This window comes from Amblyomma americanum, chromosome 7, assembly GCF_052857255.1.
Source record: "Amblyomma americanum isolate KBUSLIRL-KWMA chromosome 7, ASM5285725v1, whole genome shotgun sequence".
NCBI lineage: Eukaryota > Metazoa > Arthropoda > Arachnida > Ixodida > Ixodidae > Amblyomma > Amblyomma americanum.
Genome location: NC_135503.1, coordinates 159,947,736 through 159,967,011, shown reverse-complemented (window position 1 = coordinate 159,967,011; position 19,276 = coordinate 159,947,736). Strand labels below are relative to the sequence as shown.

General features: G+C 45.9%; 1 protein-coding gene across 8 annotated transcripts in view; it reads right to left on the bottom strand.

Moving 5' to 3' along the window:
• The window catches only part of LOC144096722 (medium-chain acyl-CoA ligase ACSF2, mitochondrial-like), an 841,787-nt gene that overhangs the window by 52,862 nt on the left and 769,649 nt on the right, over positions 1 to 19,276 (bottom strand). For all 8 annotated transcript variants that reach the window (XM_077629569.1, XM_077629571.1, XM_077629570.1 and 5 more), the window contains one exon: positions 1,117 to 1,256. In XM_077629569.1, coding sequence (XP_077485695.1) covers positions 1,117 to 1,256 — 140 coding nt within the window. The remainder of the gene's footprint in view (positions 1 to 1,116; positions 1,257 to 19,276) is intronic.

Genomic DNA, 19,276 nt, shown 5'->3' with positions numbered 1-19,276 from the left:
TGAAGCTTACATTCACAGCGCAAAGACGAACACGGACACGAGAGCAGTGTCCGTGTTCGTCTTTGCGCTGTGAATGTAAGCATGAAGTACCAACTCGCCCAGCAACTGCTTTTAAGCAGAGCTGTAGCACAGTCATGTTTATTTTGAAAAGCACAAATCTTGGTTTTTAATTTTTGCGATGAAGTGAACGTTTGAATACTATTAGTAACCTGTATTCGTTATTCGCGTGTAACGTAGCACGTGGTCAGAAAATTTATGAGCACAAAATCGCTCAAAACGAGGGCAGCTCTTTCAGTTAAAACTCATCGGACAGCACGAATGTCTCTAGCTTGTTTTCTGAGCAAGCAGCATGGCAGTCGTCGAGTCTTGCTTACATGCAGTGCTACATATAGAAATCTGCGCCTAAAGTTCTGTTTTCACCGATTGTGCAAGTTTCTAGCGTCGACATCATTGATGACAGTTCTCTCCAAAGTGCGCGTCCAGCGATTCACTTTTATGCGCCAGCTGTTTTCACACGCCAAACAGCCATTCGTTCGTTGTCTCTCGTTTAATACTCTACACCGCCAGCAAGGAAAGGCTGACTGACACCAGGTCGCCACTACCGACGAGCAAAGGCGAAACTGAAACAGGCACGATTCTCCTAGGCTGTGCCCCGAGGAAGTCCTCTGTAGTGCTGAAAACTCCATAGAGACAGTCCTTGACGCCGTGATCTATGTGCGAAATGTAGTATATACATACGCACAAATTTCTTCACAGTCAGAGGCGACACGGGAAGGCGCGGGTGCGCTCTTTGCAGGGCCAGTGTGTCTGGTACAATCGCGCATCGAAGCGAAATGACCTGGGTGCCTAGGGATCTGGAAAAGGTGCTTCGCGTGGTCTGCCACGTTGCCTACCAGAGCGACCGCATTGGACTCACTGGTGTTTCGAAGAGCACGCCGCCCTGTGTTTACTCGATCCTAGCGTGAAACACACAAAAATGTCGGCGTTTAGTTTTCGGGCCTGCCATTCAAGGCACCCGGCGTCAAGCTGTGAGGGGAGAAGCCAGCCTTTCAAAGCCTTCAGTGGTGCCGAAGACTGTGCTTGCACAAGCCACGCGGAGGCAGAGACGTATCTCACCTTTCGGCGGCAGTGCTCGCGCAGCTGCTCGACGCTGACAGCGGCGGCGCCGGGCGTCAGGCGTACCCAGGCGCACAACTCCTCGCCCAGGCGCGCGTCCGGGACACCCACCACGCAGGCCTCGCGCACCGACTCGTGCTCTGCAGCGGAGAAGGGCGCGTTCACCGCGTCGTCCTTCATGTCCTGCTGCCTCGAAATGCAGCGCTGGTGGATTGCATTGCGAGAAAACATGCGCCGCCAACTAGCCCCGCCACGTGGTTTGTTAAGGGCGCCAACGGGGGAAGAAGCGCAAGCGAGTTTCTCCTCCGAAGAGTGGGCTCAGTTACACCTGTTTGCGAAAAACCACGGAGCACCTAAGGCACTTCGCGTAGCAGCTTGGGGAAGTGCGAGGAGAAAGGGGGCTCCTTATAATCGCTCTCTGTTTTCTCACTTATTTGCTCCAACAGCCCTTTCAGGCATTACCCAAGGACGACAGGGCATAACAATATAATATGATATTGAAAGTTTATTTCTCTAACACACGTTACAGTGAGAAGAGGGGACCCTGGCCAAAAAGCTCTCTAAGACAGCTCGCAGTAGCATGCAGTGCCCCAGGTGCACATCGGCAGCAGTCTGTTCGCGTGCAGCAGACCTCAGTACAACATAATGTCCTTCTCAAAGAAAACCGCGCACACAACAAAAGAAAGTGGGCATGCATAAAAATAAAAACAACATAAATTACAATGCACCACACGGACAGTAACTGACTGCGGGAGATTTTTTCTAAACATATGCTATTTCCTGCCTGCATGCAAAGGTAATGCGCTGTGTTACTGGATAAATACAATTTACCATATGAGGTGCGGCAAAAAGGCTGCAGCCAGGGCAAGTGACATCGTGTATTATGCACTGGTGTGTACTGATCAAGATTAAACGCTTGCACCATGTGTTCATTATTTTTTAACTGCGTTTTTACGTGCATAATAATTTGAACGGGTGAAAATTAACGCATAAAATACCATATTGCTTGAAGTACGTAAACGCATAAACACATGGGTATGCCGTGGTATGCTTTCAATCAATCTGACTACACGTTTCTGCGGAACTAGTAACTTTTGTTGTTGTACCCCGCACAATTATGCGGTAGACAGTATATGCCGCTTTGCGATGAAAAGGGCGATTGATGAAAAACATTTCGAAGATGGCCTATTACAAACACTCAGCGCAAGCTTGAAAAAGAAGGCACTACATTTTGAACAAAAGGATTCTGGGAGCGAAAATTGGTAAGAAGAAATATGCAGGGTGGAAGCTCGTGTGGTGCTCTGGAGGGAAAATCCTTGCTAGAAAAAATGAGAGTTCCGATGTTATCAGGATTGCTAAAGTGTCTGACCTTGAGAAAATAAAATAGGAATGGTAAGACATCTGCGGGATGCACCTCAGAAGCATGATTGCGGGTAAGACTGTTTGCCAGTATCACGATTGTGAATAATTCAACCAAAAAATTTGAAGAGGCACTCCAGCTCCGCCTTGAGGGTAGGACGCGATAGGGTAATGGATTAATTCCCATATATGCAGAAGGCCATTGTCTACATTCGTAGATCCCTACATTCGATTCCCTACCTAGGCCAACTTGCTACCATTTTTATTTATTAATCCTTCCGGGATTTTTCGCCACGGCCAGCGCCTTCGACTCCGCGTGAACCTGATGCTGCTGATGCTACGTACGGTGAAACGGACGCGCGGAGCGGCAAACCACGTAGAAGCGCTGCCAGGCGCCTCGCCGAAACGCGCGGGACTCAACTACAGTAGTTCGTTGGCATATCATTCTGGACAAACCCGATTCCACGAACGCCGGCATAGCTTCCGCGCTGAACGAACGGGCAGCAAGCAGCAACCGTCGCAGTGAGCGCGCCTTGGGTGTGCGCCGCGTTGTTGGCCGCTCACCGTGAGATTCCTGCGTCCCCGAACAGCCCAAAGCCACCTAGATTACTCAAGGCCTCTCCGCTTGCTCCATGACGTCACGCTAGTTGCCCGTCCTCCGCTCGCGGCTGTGAGAGTTCGCCGGCAGTTTTCAGCTCATTAATTTATTATCTGAGGTACAGCGGCTTAAGTAATAAGTAATTGAACATGAGTTTGCGATTAAAGAACAGCTTTTTAACCACGTGCATAATTTCGCAATATATATTTAATAATAATAATAATAATAATTTATAATTACTTTCGTGGCCCTAGCGATACGCTTCGTACTGCACCTAAGAGAGCTTCGTTTTTGTAGTTTCTTGTTAATATTTGTGACTAAGCACAGCACTGCAATAGTTACCGCTCTTCATCGCAATTAACTGATATTAAAACCAAGACATTATCTTCTTGACAGGCAGTAGAATGCATGAGATGCAGTATCTAGCTGCATCTCATGCATTTGACTGCTTTTTAAAAGACGTACGCTTTTTTTTGTCATTTCCGAAAGCGGATGGCGTTTTACACATAGAAATAAACAAAATGAACGAAATCGTGCAGAACAGTAACACGAAGACTTTATGAACATTTTATTGCTCTCGGTGCTTAAATTTCGATGGCTTCCTGGATGCCATTTTTCGGACGTGCTCTCTTTCTTGCTGGGGACTCGCGACAAGAAGGTGAAGAAAGGTACGATGGGCAGTGGCCGAACACCGGGGGCACTGCGTCCTTTTGAAGTTGAGCACGATCGCGCTTGGGCTCTATGGTTCTTCCCTTGTGTTTATCATGGTGTGAGAGCTTGGTGATGAAGTCTTGCTCATGGAAATGGAGCGCGCATACATGCATGAGGAAGCTTAATTATAATACTAATCAGTTCTTTCGAAAGCACTACTTTACAAATTTAGAATTTACAGAAGGTGTCACGTTTTGTGTCACGTTTTGCCGTACATAAGCTGGTGCTATCAGAAAGGGTTAAACCTCAATTCAATTTATTCAGCACCACATCATAGTGCTAGGAGCGCGGAAAAAGCCAACAAAAATCGTCGGCTTGACGGGAACCGCGCCCCCGTTGCAGACAATGGCGGCAGCAGCGGTTCCGCGTTTTGTTAGACTGAAAAGAAACCTATTCAAGAGAAAAAAAAACTTTTAAAGACATACAGAATGAACAAGGAATTTTGTCATGTTGCTATACAGATCATGTAGACAATCACCTTTAAACAGTAGTTTTCTAACGAGAAAAAAATTGATGTTAAGTGACATGCAGAAGCACAAACTGCAAGAAAAACGATGGCCACAAAAATACAAGAGTTAAGGAAAAACACAAGCAAATGTATGACAGAAATTTGGCATCAGAAAGTGAAATTTATGCGAGGCAGTGCAGTTTCCATTTTTTAGCACTAAGGAAATAGGGATGGATGTTTAAGGAGAGCGTTTTGTTCAGTCTATACGGTAGCTGATGTTCGATTATTTGGTGTCCAGTAACTTCAGTTACTGACCCTGGAATGTATGATTGACATAAAATGTTTGCAAAAACTGCTCTCATCCAGGCTTTTCCATCAGCTTCATTTTTGGGAAAACCAAACACCCTAACTTTGTGGTAACCATCGCAATTGCCTTGGCGCCCAGACACACAGTATCGGCTTATGTTGCGGCGGTTGTAAAATGAGTGTGTGTTTCTTGAGCACTACATCATAGTTTCAACGCGCACAAGCCAAGCGAAAACAGTCTGATGTCCTGCACCTCGAAGACAGAAAATCCACAAAAGAGAAATGCCAGCAAGTTCCCTGCCTGGCCTAACCACTGGGAGTGGAAAGATCCACCTGCGTTTCCTCCCTTGCAGGTACGACGCACCTGCGGTGCATTCCGCCGCGTTGCACAGAATTCGCCCCTCGTTGGCGGTCGGACAACTCGTGTGACCTAGGCCAATGTGGAAAGGAGCAGCGAACAGGCCTGCAATAGTCTAGGTGGCTTTGCACGGCCCCACCGCGTCCGAACGAGATGAGCGGGAGGCGCTGCCGTCGCGCGCTATCTGTTGGCTAAGGTGGCAGTCTGGGCATATTGGTGAATCATGATGGAAATGTACAGCGCAAATAAAGACGAGGAAGGAAGACGCATGGAACACACGAGCGTTGACTTGCAACAGTGTGTTTCGAAACCAGGAGCAGTATTTATAGCTGAAAAACCAGGCAATTATCACACATGCGCAGTAGGTGACCCATTATGTTGGCGCATATATAACAGCTCCTTACTAGTAAGAGCAATAGATGGCTTGGCCACGCAGGACCCACCCAACCCGTCTATCATTTCAGCCTCTATTATCTCTCTAGTGAGTTGGTAACGATTTTTGGCTATAACAGAGCAATCTTAGTAAGCAGGCTGACACACAAACTCTTCTTATGAATCGCTATCATTTTTATCTTTACCGTTTTTCTTACATTTTCTGCAGTGTGCGTCCAGAAACCCTCCTCGCCGTTCAGACACATTATTGCAATGTTCTCGGAGGCGGTCTTTCAAACATATACCGCTTTGTCCAACATAGCTCTACCTACATTTCAAAAGGTATGCTGTAGACAATCGAATGCGTACATTCTACGAACTTTGTTCGGTGCTTCTTTTTGAAGTTATGATTCTTTGAATCACTGGGCCTGGACAGTCTGCATAATCTTTGCAGCTTATCGGGGGCAGAGAATATAACTTTTACGTTCCCCCCGTTCGCCGATCATTTTTTAGGCGATCATAAGAAGCACCGAACAAAGTTCGTAGAATGTACGTATTCGATTACCTACAGCATCCCTTTGAAATGTGGGAAGAGCTATGTCGGACAAAGCGTTTGAACGACCACCTCCGAGAACATTGCAATAATGTGTCTGAATGGCGAGAAGGGTTTCTGGACGCACTCTGCTGGAAATGTATGAAAAACGGTAAAGATGAAAATGGTAGGGATTGAGCTGAAGAGTTTGTGTGTCAGCCTGCTTACCAGGATTGCTCCGTTATCGCGAAAAACCGTTGCCAACTCACTCGAGAGATAATAGAGGCTTAAATGATAGACCGATTGCGTGGGTCCGGCGTGGCCAAGCTATCTATGCCTCTTACTAGTAAGGAGCTGTTATATTTGCACCAACATATGAATGGGTCACGTACTGCGCATGCGTGATAGTTGCCTGGTTTTTCAGCTGTAAATACTGGTCCGAGTTCCGAAATAAACTGTTGCAAGTCAGCGCTCGTGTGTTCCATGTGTCTTCCTAGTTTTCTCGTCTTTACTTGCGCTGTACATTTGCATCATGAATCCCCAACATGCCCAGACTGCCACCTTAGTGAACTATGTTTCTTCTACATTGGACTTCTTTCTATGTGTTTCTCGTGTGCCTTGATCAACTGTGGCTTTCATCGCAAGCGCAGTCTGCAAAGCCCGGTCACTTTCATTCTGCATTCGGAACAAAATTCTGCCAGATGACGTTCGCGCCTTGTTTGGAGGATTCCTGCCCTCTGTCAACCACAGAGATCGGATCTGCAGAATTCAGTGATCTGAATGACTTCGCCTTGCTCGTCTCCACCGAAGGCTTCTTGCCACGCAGCTCAGTGCCGCTGGGGACCCGTCCACAACTGCAAGGCGGCTCCCAGAGTTCACCGTCCTTGTCGACCAAACCACCGAACACTTCTGGCAACATCAACTTCGGCAGCTCCGGCGAGCCCTCCCTGAGAAGCGCTCAGCGTCTCTTGGTGCTGTCCATGACCTTGAACAAATCGGCTTGCCTCAGGATGTACAGAAGGTACTCGCGCTGGGACCAAAGTTTGCGGTCCAAGAGAAGAGTTCAGCCCCTGAGCTTGCGTCCTTGGTCAGACGGGTGGCCCGGTGTGCCTCCGCAGAGGAGTACCTGCGCTGTGTGTCGGACGGCATGGACGCGTTGCATTACTGCAAATAGCCTGTCCCGAAGGTACCTGTCAAGCTCGTTTTGTCCTTTTTTGAAAGAACGCGCCCTGTGTGTTCTACCCGCTGACAAGGAGGGGCTTTGCTATGCTGTCTCACGTGTTGGTTTTTCAAGGTGAAAGGCTTAGAAGCAGTTTCGAATGCCTTTAATCCCTGCAAGAACTTAGCTATGTCAAAGGCTGAAACTCAAGCAAAACAGCTCTGTACTAAGCTGAAGTTAGAAAAAGTTAGTAAGAGTATAGAAGCAAGTCGTCGTGATTTTCTTGAGGCCTTTTTTAGCGTCATAACACATAAGGTTGACACCACTTTCAGGACAATTGTCTCAGAAGATGGCACTTGGTAAAAGTCCATTGCCATGTTTCTTCAAAAAAGCTCGACCTGTTACTCATTGAAGACCCTTTACAAGTCAAGAACTCTGAGGCCGTCTTGAATTACCTCGGCTATTCACCGCATAGGAACCTCAGGGCGTTCTCCGTAGACATAAAGGATCTTTTCTATTCGTTGCCACAGTCAGGCTTGCTCTTGTGTCCAGGACTGTATTGATATATTCGGAAACGGAGCTTTTATGAACGAAACTGGAATGTCAACTAGTGGCTTCTTAGAACTTCTTAGATTTTATCTTCGGTCCACTTTTATCCAACTGGAAGTCTACCCATATCTGCAGAAGGAGATAATTTGTATTGGCTTCAGTATTTCCCCGGTTCTTAGTGATCTATTTTTAGCACATCTTGACAGAGCCCTTTGTAGCTGCCTACCAGATTTTAAAGTAACCAACATTTTTAGTTATGTTGATGATTTTCTAATATTCCTTGACTGCAGTTCAGACTCTTTTGAAGTACTAGCTACTAACACACTGACCTTCTTACGTGCAGGCTTGTCGCCTCTAGAATAAACGCCTGAGATGCCGTCTGACGACAGCATTCGATTTCTGGATATCAGGCTTTTATTTCGTAAGGCACAGATCTACTGGAAGTACGAGCCACGCGCTAACAAGCCACTGCTTCTATTCGGCTCCGCGCATTCCAAACTGGTAAAGAAGGGAATTGTAGGGTTATGCTTGAAAAATGCGCTTTGTAAATTTAGTCCGGAGCTAATGGCTGCTAGCTTCAGTGAACAGATCCTTAGTCTCAGAGCCACGGGTTATCCTACTCATGTTTTGATCAGTGTCGCGGAAAGCCTTATGCGCCTGTGCTCAAAAGAGACTCGTGCGTCACTACTGCCTTCAACAAAACGGATTGCTATGATCCCGTACATTCATGGCCTGTCTCATCGCCTAAAAAAGATCGGCGAATGGGGGAACGTAAAAGTTCTTTTCTCTGCCCCCGATAAGCTGCAAGAATTGTGCAGACTGTCCAGGCCCAGTGATTCAAAGAATCGGAACTGCAAAAAGAAGCACCGAACAAAGTTCTTAGAATGTACGCATTCGATTGCCTACAGCAACCCTTTGAAGTGTGGGAAGAGCTATGTAGGACACAGCGGTAGATGTTTGAACGAACACCTCCGAGAACATTGCAATAATGTGTCTGAACGGCCAGGACGGTTTCTGGACGCACACCGCAGGACATGTAAGAAAAACGGTAAAGATGAAAATGATAGCGATTCATAAGAAGAGTTTGTGCGTCAGCCTGCTTACCAAGATTGCTCTGTTATCGCCAAAAATCGTTGCCAACTCACTAGAGAGATAATAGAGGCTGAAATGATAGACCGGTTGGGTGGGTCCTGTGTGGCCAAGCCAGCTATTGCTGTTACTAGTAAGTGGCTGTTATATTTGCGCCAACATATTAATGGGCCACGTACTCCATATGTGTGATAATTGCCTCGTTTCTAAGCTATATATACTGGTCCGAGTTTCGAAATAAACTTGCAAGTCAGCGCTCGTTTGTTCCATGTGTCTTCCTTGTGTCCCCGTCTTTATTTGCGCTGTACATTTCCATCTATCTGTTGGGGCAGTTGCATGCATTGCGAGGAGGAGGAGGGAGTGGTTTTAGTGGTCGCCGCCTGATGGCGCTACGTGCACGCCAAGCGAAGAGGAAAAGAACGTCTAGTGGAGCAAGTTGGTAACTGTTCATTTTTGGTTACAGGCGCGCAAAAAGACACAACACAAGGCAGAAAGACGGGACGGAGCATTACTCACAACTGAATTATTCGAAGGCAACACGCACATATATACCTCCTTACATGAAAGGAATACTATCATCTTCAAAGTTTATATGCTAGCGCACGGGTGAAAAAAATATTTCTCAGCCTTATAGAAAGATATGGACGTGTCGCTAACACACATGCTTCCTTTCTTTAAAATAAAAAAAAAAGCTTCGATTAATTCCCGAGCTTTTGTATCTGCTTTCTAAGAAAATTCGCACACCGGAGAAACATGGTTCACAGGAGCGTGACGGGCAGGACGTTATATGCTTAGGAATATTTGGGCCGCTCTGTCTTGCTCAACGTTTTTTTCGTGTTTCGTCATCCGCTCGGTAACGCAGCGCCCAGTTAGCCCTATATAGGAGCGGCCGCACGAGAGGGGAATTTCATGGATAACTCCTTCGGCTCACTTCAGGAACGATGGCCCATGTTTGGCGCCACATGGACTGTTGGATAGAAGGTTGGAGTGTCCCCTTCGAAATGGGATGATGCAGTTGCCACCATGCTCAACTTTTTTCCCCACTATTTTTGTTTAAATCTGCTGTAAGTTATTAGGATTCACCATTTTCTTTAAATACGCATTCCTGCACTTCGAACCTTATGTCACCTCTCTGCTTTTGAGCCAACAATCTTCCAATCGATTTTTGCTAATTGCCACCGCTGATTTATTTATATTACAATTTTTATCTCTAAACCATAGAGCCTCAAGAATTTGTGACTGTAAGGACCCGCCGCGGTGGCTCAGTGGTTAGGGCGCTCGGCTACTGATCCGTAGTACCCGGGTTCGAACCCACCTGCTGCAGCTGCGCTTTTATGGAGGCAAAACGCTAAGGCGCCCGTGTGCTGTGCGATGTCAGTGCACGTTAAAGATCCCCAGGTGGTCGAAATTATTCCGCAGCCCTCCACTACGGCACCTCTTTCTTCTTTCACTGCCTCCTTTATCCCTTCCCTTACGGCGCAGTTCAGGTGTCCAACGATATATGAGACTCATACTGCGCCATTTCCTTTCCCCAAAAACGAATTATGCATCAACATTGGGATGGATACCATCACATTTTAGTATGAGGTGTTATTTTTTCTACAGATTTACCACACCCAGCACATGTGTCGTCTTCGTTAAATTTTTTTTGTAGCTGCGAGTTCTAAGACATCCTGACCTAGCTTCAAATAGTAGGGCACTGCCTCTTGAGTTATCATCTAACGCTTCCTTTCTGATCTGCCTTTTCCAGTATCGATATAGTGCTACACTATGATTCTTTTTCATTGAATGTCTCCAATATTTACCTTCCGCGTTTTTAACCTGTTGTTTAATGCCCTTTCTCCGTTCTCGTATACGGCATACTTACTGGTTAGCTTACTAGTTCTTTTCCGCCATTGTGAGTAAACGCTCTTTCTGTATAGGTATTTATATACCTTAGCTGCCCACCTGTTATCATCCAGTTTCCTCAGGCGTTCTTCGTTTAGTATTTTAGTCTCTTTCCCCTCTCTCTTCTTTGCGCCCTCTTTCAATACGAGAGCAAAGGCTTCCGAGCTTTTCAAGGGCTGAGAAAACAAGCGGCACACCATACCTGCTCGCGAACTTTTTCAAGTTGTGGGCTAACTTGTGCACGTAGGGCACCACCACGGGTCGCACCACCTCTTCTCGAAGGACATCTTGCCCAGCTTTCAAAGCCTTTCTCTTCATATTCTGTCGCAGACTTTCAGCGACCGCCGTTATGAGCGAAGCAGGGAGCCCAGCTGAAGACAGCCTGGCTAATTCGTTTTGAAAACTGAGGTGCATTTTGTGAGAGCATAATTTTCTGAGGGCGGATTCGAGGAAAAGTGAAGCAATCCCCCATTTTATTAGCTTGGAATGAGCAGAGTCAAATGGCAGAAGCCCCCTTTTTGCGCGCGGAGCATACGCTTATAAACCTGTTACTCACAAAACTCAATATTAAGGTCTAAAAACTGTAAAAACATTACCTTCAGGTACTTCACAAGTAAAACTTAAGCCATTTACATGTTGTCTAAATAAGGATACAGCATCGCGCACACTTTCTTCGAAGTTCAAACTTCCGTCATAGTAAAAGTGACTAAAAAGTCGTCCACATATCCGAACACTTTAAAAACGTTGCTAGCTGGTAAAACCTGGCGCAAAACTTTATCCATTTGTGAAAGAAAATGAGTACACAAAACAGGTGAAATACAGGAGCCTATGCATATGCCAGCTTTCTGCAGAAAACAGTGCTCGTCAAATGTTATAAAGGGAGGTTGTAAGTAACACTATAAAATGGTTAAAACATCCTCGATATATACACCCGCAGTATTTTGAAAACAAATGGGGTCTTTACGTTTCATACACTCTCTGACTGCAGTGAAAAAGGCTTCGTTGGGAACAGGATAAAATAAATCTTCAACATCTACCGAAAAGGCGCGTCCAACATCACGATGCCATTCTAAGAATTCACAAACTTCATCGGATTTTTCGTACGGAAGGGGTCTTCTACATGAAGCTTACCCAAAATTTCAAACAAGAACCGGCTAAGCGGCCTCTGCCACGACCCCTTTTCAGTAACAATAGTTCCAAAGGGCATTCCTTGCTTTGGCGTTTTTACCAAAAAGAACACTTTCAATGCATTATTCTCGCATTTGGCAATCTGTTTACAATACGGACTAAACCTAGCTGCTCAAACATCGCAACAGCTCTGTTCTTAACTTTCGTAGCTTCCACTTTGATAGGCGAAAAATTCTTCTCAATTGCCCAGGCTGCTCTTCTGAGAGATTATCTGCAGATAAAACTACAAATCCACCTTCCTTATCTGCTTGTAAAAGCCTTAGGGTGTTATTATTAAAGAAAGACACAATGGCTCTGGGTGAAGTTTACTTATGACGAACAGGTACCCGGTTGCAGGATTTGGGAAGGCAGTCAACGCCCTCACGAAGGCACTTTTCATGCTCCTCTGAATTGGCCTTATTGGCGATTAGACGATTGACGGCAATCAGTTGTTTCGGTGGCACTTGTGGTTCCAGCCCATACTGGGGTCCCTTCCAAAGAACTGATGACATTTCCTCAGGCAGATGAGTGTCCCCCACAACCACTAATCCTCCACCACAATTCTTCTTCTTCGTACTTCTTTCCTTCAGCAGCTTGTCTAACACGCACACCCAGAGTGGTTCTGTCATTTGGGAAGCTAACCTCTTCACGGAGCGAAAGCTGCTGACAAGCTGCTGAAGGAAAAAAGTACGAAGAAGGAGAACCGTGGATTTAGTGGTTGTGGGGGAAATTCATCTGCCTGAGGAAATGTCATCAGTTCTTCGTAAGGCACCCTTGTATGGACATGAAGAACAAGTGCCGCCGCAAGAACTGATTGCCGTCAATTGTCGAATCGCCAGTAAGGCCATTTCAGAGAAGCATGAAAAGTGTTGACTGCCTTCTCAAATCCTGCAGCCGGGTACCTGTTTGTCGTAAGGAAACTTCACCCCGAGCCATTGTGTCTTTCTTTAAGAACACCCTAAGGCTTTTACAAGCAGATAAGGAAGGTCGATTTGTAGTGTTATCTGAAAATAATTCCTCGGAAAGAGCAGCCCGGACAATTGAAAAGAATTTTTCGCCTGTAAAAGTGGAAGCTACGACAGTTAAGAACAAAGCTGTTGCCACGTGTGAGCGGCTAGGTTTAGTCCGTCTTGCTAAACAGATTGTCAAATGCAAGAATAATGCATTGAAAGTGTTCTTTTCGGTAAAAACGCCCAAGCAAGAAATGCGCTTTAAAACTATTGTTAGTGAAAAATGGTCCTGCCAGAGGCTTCCAACATGGTGTTCCCCAGGGCTCTATTTTGGGACCCATACTTTTTTGATTTACATAAATGACAATACAACAATACCTGGATCCCTCCAAATCATCATGTATGCAGATGATACAAATGTATTTTTTGCTGGAGAAACTGCGCGCTGTTTAGAGAACTCTGTTAATGATTATTTAATGCAGTTACGTAAGTGGCTTCACAGAAACGGGTTGAGTCTAATTATAAAAAATCAAAGTAATTAATTTTTATGTCAATTAATAATCATGGCTGCAACTCGATTAACATTACTCTTGAAGGTCGCCCGCTGGAACAGGTTGCCGTACTGGTTCAGTCGTGACCTCTCATGGAACACGCACGTTAATCAACTTAAATCAAGTCTGTCTCGCACGATAGGCTGCATTTATAAGGCGCACAATATAATACCCAAAACCTTCCGACAGGCGCTATAATAACTAGTTAATTCCAGAATAAGCTATTGTATCTGTACTTGGGGATGATCCCGGCCGCGATGGTCGAATTTCGATGGAGGCGAAATTCTAGAGGCCCGTGTACTGGGCGATGTCAGTGCACGTTAAAGAACCCCAGGTGGTTGAAGTTTCCGGAGCCCTTCACTACGGCGTCTCTCATAGCCTGAGTCGCTTTGGGACGTTAAACCCCCATAAACCAAACCAAACCTTGTTTGGGGAACGACAACATGCCCGAACTACAACAAACTTAATGTATTACAAGAGCAAATGTCGGGCATACTGGAAGACTACAAAGGAAATAAGCAGACTCTAAGAACGCAACCATTAATTTTAAACTATAATATGTTAAAGGCTGACCAGGTGTACTTTATAAATTATTGCAGTGGATCCATAGATATAGGCTACATATTTCTCAGGTGCATAGTTCAAGCTCATCCATCTTTCTTAACCCAAAACAGAGAATATCGGAAGTCAGAACTAACTACGGCAGGCAAACATTACCTTTTCAAATAACGAATGCTTTGAACAGAAAAGATGTGCAGATAGAGTTTAATAAGGTGCGAAAACTTTTAAGAAATAATGTAAAATGTTTCGTGTAAACAGCAGTATTAAATTTTCATTACTGCAGTTTTTCCAAAAAGTGTATCTATATTCTCTTGGGCAATGTTCTTGCAATATCTTCACCTCATCTACTGTCTTGGCTTGGCGATAAAAATCATGCTCGCACCCGATAGTGCAGAAAGTGCTGATTCAAGGCTGGCGTGCGGTGGTTGCATTGATTTGATGTTGTAGACAATGTTTGCAATGGTAACATTCCGTTCTGTATTATTTGGTACTTATCATCCTGTTGTATACAAAGAGAAAATATTTGTAATAAGATATTATTTTGACAGTAATTAGTCTCTTTTTGTATTGATTCCCATTACGTGATATTAGACGACTGCTTGACAGAACTTTGTTATGATATTTGTGTTTTCGTATTTTGCGCAAGGGGACCGGGGCCCTTGTCAGGCGCCCTGTCGCCTTTAGCCTCGGCCTCCTCTAAAACTGTGTCCGAGTAAAGAATAAAGAAAAAAGGAAGAAAGAACTTGGACTTGAAAAGAACACTGAACGCCTATTATCGGCCACACAGTCCTTGTTGCTGTTCCTGTTTTGGGTTTTATGGCACCTAACCATCAAATGCTAACACGAGGCTGGAAAACTTTGTTCTATAAAGTAGACTATAATTTAATAAATCCACAATTTGTGCATGACACTTTTCTGTAAAATCATAAAAATATAAGAAAAATCACCACGCGCATTTTTCGTTAAAAATATCATTGCTTTCAAAGGAATATGATCGTTATAGAATAGGCAAAAATATTTATTTCTTAGTTTCTCGAGTTTCCTGCGTGAGAACAAAACATGGTTGACTGTGAGCATGCTTTGACGTTTTTACCAGAGGTTTCTCGTGTTTTACCAGTAAGAACGTATGCGGCAGGTGTGCGTGTCGATTGGAAGACGGCATAAAATCACTTCGCTGAAACGTCCCAGGTGTCTGCCTGAACGCACGATGGTTACCACCATATACATCGCTTGAGAAAGAAGGACTAAATAAGGTAAAACAGTGAAAGCCCTGTTAACACTCTAATCTGCTTAAGCAATCACAGCTACAGCGTTTTCAACTAAGAAGGCGAACTCTGCAAACTGTTTCTGTATTAGCTGGCAAGCAAAAGAGTTGAATATTTAACCATTTCACTCGTGCTAGCCTCATATCATCGTCAGCTAGACTACGCCCACTGCAGTGTAGTGGTCTCTCCAATTAACCTTGTCCTCTGCCAGCTGCGGCCACACTATCCCCGCAAACTTCTTCATCTCATCCTCCCACCTAACCTTCTGCCACGCCCTGCTACGCTTGCCTTCTCTTGGAATCCATTCCGATACCCCAAAAGGACCAGCGGTTATCCTGCCTTCGCAGTACATTCCCTGTCCAATCCTATATCTTCCTCTTAATTTTGACTAGGATGTCATTAACTCGCGTTTGTTCCCTGACACACTCCGTCTGTTTCTGGTCGATTAACGCTGCCCCTATAATTTTTCTTTGCATAGCTCAACTTAAGCTGAACCCTTTTCGTTAGTCTCCACGTTTCTGAGGTGAGTACCGGGAAGTTACAGCTATTGCATACTTTTCTCTTGAGGGATAGTGGTAAACTGCCATTCATGATCTAAGAAAACCTGTCATATGCGCTCCATCCCATCATTATTCTTCTAGTTATTTCCCTCTCATGATCCGGATCAGCAGCCACTATCTGCCCTAAGTAGACGTATTCCCGTACCACTTCCAGCACCTCGCTACCAATTGCCAACTGCTGTTCCCTTGCGAGATTGTTGAACATTACTTCGGTTTTCTGCGTGTTAATTTTAATACCTACCTCTCTGCTTTGCCTCTCACACACATTTATCACGCTTTTCAGCTCATCTGCTGAGTGAATTAGCAAGCCAACGTCATTAGTGAATCGCAATTACTTAGGCATTCTCCATTAACTCTTACCCCAGCTGTTCCCAATCTAGGCCTTGTAACACCTCCTGTAAACAGGGGGCGAATAGCATTGGCGAAATCGTGTCTCCCTGCATGATACACCCCTAAGGCCTTTGAGCTAAAGGCCTTCCCCAGAAGGGCCTTTCAGGCATTAGTACTAGTTACTAGCTAGTAGTAGCTAGTCCACAAATATAGTTAACTAGTAGCCCACAATGACACAGCAAAACATTCGCATTCACATCATGTAATTACTCCAATTAGCCTGCAATTTTCTAAACAGCCATAGAAGAAAATACGGCGTGCCTGACTGGAACTTCGTGTCTTTTATCTGAGAACTTGAGATCGTATTCCATTCATATATAATAATTTAGAAAATGTGGTGTGGAGTTCGCTGACCGTTCTTCGAACGAAGACTGAGAAAGGCCGCGCCAGTGTTGGCGCCGCGTGCCGCATCAAAGGGAGCCGTCTGGTCCCTACTTCCTCCGTCTTGCAGCGGACGTCCTTGTTTACCCGCGCCGCCTCGGGCATAATCCGCCTTGAAAAAGCCTAACCAGATACAGCTGTCGACATGTGTGCGTCGTCAAGGGGGGACGAGACTTCGGCGATGTGGGAGAGATACAGCTGGGTGGGGACCGAGTGCAGGGTGACCAGGAAACGGATTACTCCCTTAACGACTGTGTTCTCTTTGTTGCTGTCAACAACCTGAGTCATCGCCTCGTCGGCACATGTTTCTAGCATCTGTGGTGCCGTGGGTGGCGTGGGGAACGGAAGTCGCATTTGTGTTGTTTGTGTGGTTATTTGAAACCTCCTTCCCAAATGTTTTAATCAGAACTTTTTCCCCAATCTCTGATCGGTGGGCGGACCTTATTTTCTTTTCCCTAACCACTGATTGGCGAGATGGGTCGTTTGTTATCTTATTGGTTGCTGTCCCCGCTAAGGGCGGAGACAGAGGGTTTAAAACCAAGCGCTCTGGGTTGAGCGGGGGCTGAATTCGTCTGATCCACGATTTAGTCATGTAAATAGTTTTCTCTTTGCTTTGTTTCTTCTCGTTTTTTTACCTATGTTGTAAATAAATAGTTAACCTTCTTTCCTTGAGTAATGTGAATGTTTGCGAGTAGAACCACCGGGTCATCAAGAAACCCCGATTTCATCATCAAGTAGTTTCCTCTCATCGCCACCGGAAGGGGAAACTCAACTGGCGCAGTCGACACAGGATCGCAACTTCTTTCTACTCAAGGCATTGGACGGAAGGTTAGAAGAACACGTCGGTGGACAAGCTGTTTGTCCTAAAGGAGAAAACGTGAAGCTGCGTCGAAAGACGACGTCGAGAGCTTCAGGTCACGGGTCGAGTTCGAAAGGACGTCGGAGGCTCAAGTCAGCGAGGAGCTGAAGGAGCCGGGCAACGACAAGCCATCGGGGGTCGAGTCAGCGAGCAGCTGGAAAGAACCCAGCGTCCACATCGAAAAGGTTGAGAACCAAGCGACCAAGTCAAGCGAGGTCCGAGGCAGTGAGCTGCTGAGGGACCAGGATCAACTCGTGGGCGTCTATACCTTCCCGGGAGCCCGCTGTCATCACGCTGAGATTGACAGCGCTGCGGTCGTCGGAGCATCGAAAGAGGTAGGACACCTGTTTGCTTTCTCCGAAACTGCCATGTCTGTGTAGTAGTCGTTCGCTATAGGGTAGCGCTATAATGACTGATGCAGAGATGGATGCTGCGGGGGGGAATGGTCTAGAGCCTGTTGAGCAACTCGTGTCATCAGAGTCGGTGCTAACGACAGAGCGGGCACTGGGAAATATGACGCAAGCTTTGCTAATAGAAAAAGAGCAGAAGGTTCAAATGTTCGAAATTGAAAAATTGAAGCTCCAAATTGAACTGGAAGAAATAAAATTGACGCAAAGGCAACTTCCACCGCAACTGGATGCGCAGCATGGACAGCGGTCAGGTCCAAAGTTGGGCGAGTACGCAAAAGAACTGAGAGCGGTGCTGGCTCCTATGCCAGAAAAGGACCCATTAGTTCTCGCATGGTTCAGAAGTGTAGACACAATGATAGAGACCCTTAAGATTCCTAAAGAAAGTTGCGGGGCTATCCTATTGCCATTTCTGACTGAGAAAATGAGGGCATTTGTAGCTAGCGAGTCCAACGGAACGGTAATGCCATACGAGGAGCTTAAGGAAAGGGTTCTAAAAGAGCTCAAAATGCCTCCGAATGAGTACAAACGGTTGTTCATGGCGGTACGTAAGGAGCAAGGTGACTCATGGCATCAGGTAGCGACCAATCTCGAGACAATGTTCATGCACTATGTGAATAGCCGAGAGGTTGAAAGTCTGGAGGATTTGAAAGACTTAATGATAGCAGATCGTTTCAAACAAGTGCTGACAGACGAAGTGAGGACATATGTCATGCAAAATGAGAACCGGAACTGGCTTACGGCCGATGAGATTGCCGGATTAGCGGAGACGTTCGAGGAAAGTCGACGGGTAGGCAAACCGAGGGAGCGGTTCGAAGGTGTTAAACCATCACATCAAGGTGGGGAGAAACGGGAAAAACAGACGCCAATCCTAAGCCCTAACTCCGGAGGTAAAAATCGACACGCAGGGGCGAAGTGCTTTCGCTGCAAGAAATATGGGCGCATCTCTATTCACTGCCCAAGTGCACAGCAAAGACAGGACGCAACAGAGTCTAAGAAGGACGCGAGCAAGCTGGTAGCACGAGCTCAAATGTTGGTTCCTGATTAGCTAGAATCCGAACTGGAAGGGACGGCTAAACTTGAGCAATTGAGTAAATCTCACTCTTTTACCAGGGCAAGGTTACAAATCGGAGATAACCAGGCAGAAGCTTGTGTAGATTCAGGGGCGGAGATTACAGTGTTAAGGGCAGAGACGGTGCCTCTATCGTGTCGAAATGGCTGTTCCGGTAAAATAAAACTGAGGGGTGCTTTTGGACAGATCGTGGAGGCAGACTTAATATATGTGCCTATGTCTTTAGTACCGAAAGGAGAAACAGTCAATCAGCAGTTGCCAATAATATGTGCAGTCACCGCAGAACTAGCCGAAGGTGTAGGTGCGTTGCTCACACCCGAAACGCATGCAATGCTAGAAGGGATGGAAAAGCAGCAGGTGGCAGTGGTTGAAGAGAGAGCTGTTCTTGAACGAGAGGTAAACACGGCACATGGATTGGAAGAGGACAAAACAGAGATTACACTCGAGTTCGAGGAAAACGAGAATGCGGAGCCAATAGTTGTGCCAGCTTTTGCAGTTTGCAGTAGGTCAGGAAGAAGTAGTGGCAGAAACTACGTCAAGGGTTCGAGACTTCAAACTGGAGCAGCGAGACGATCTATCCTTGAGAGAAGCGTGGAGACAGGCAAGAGAAGGTAGTCATGGGATGGTAG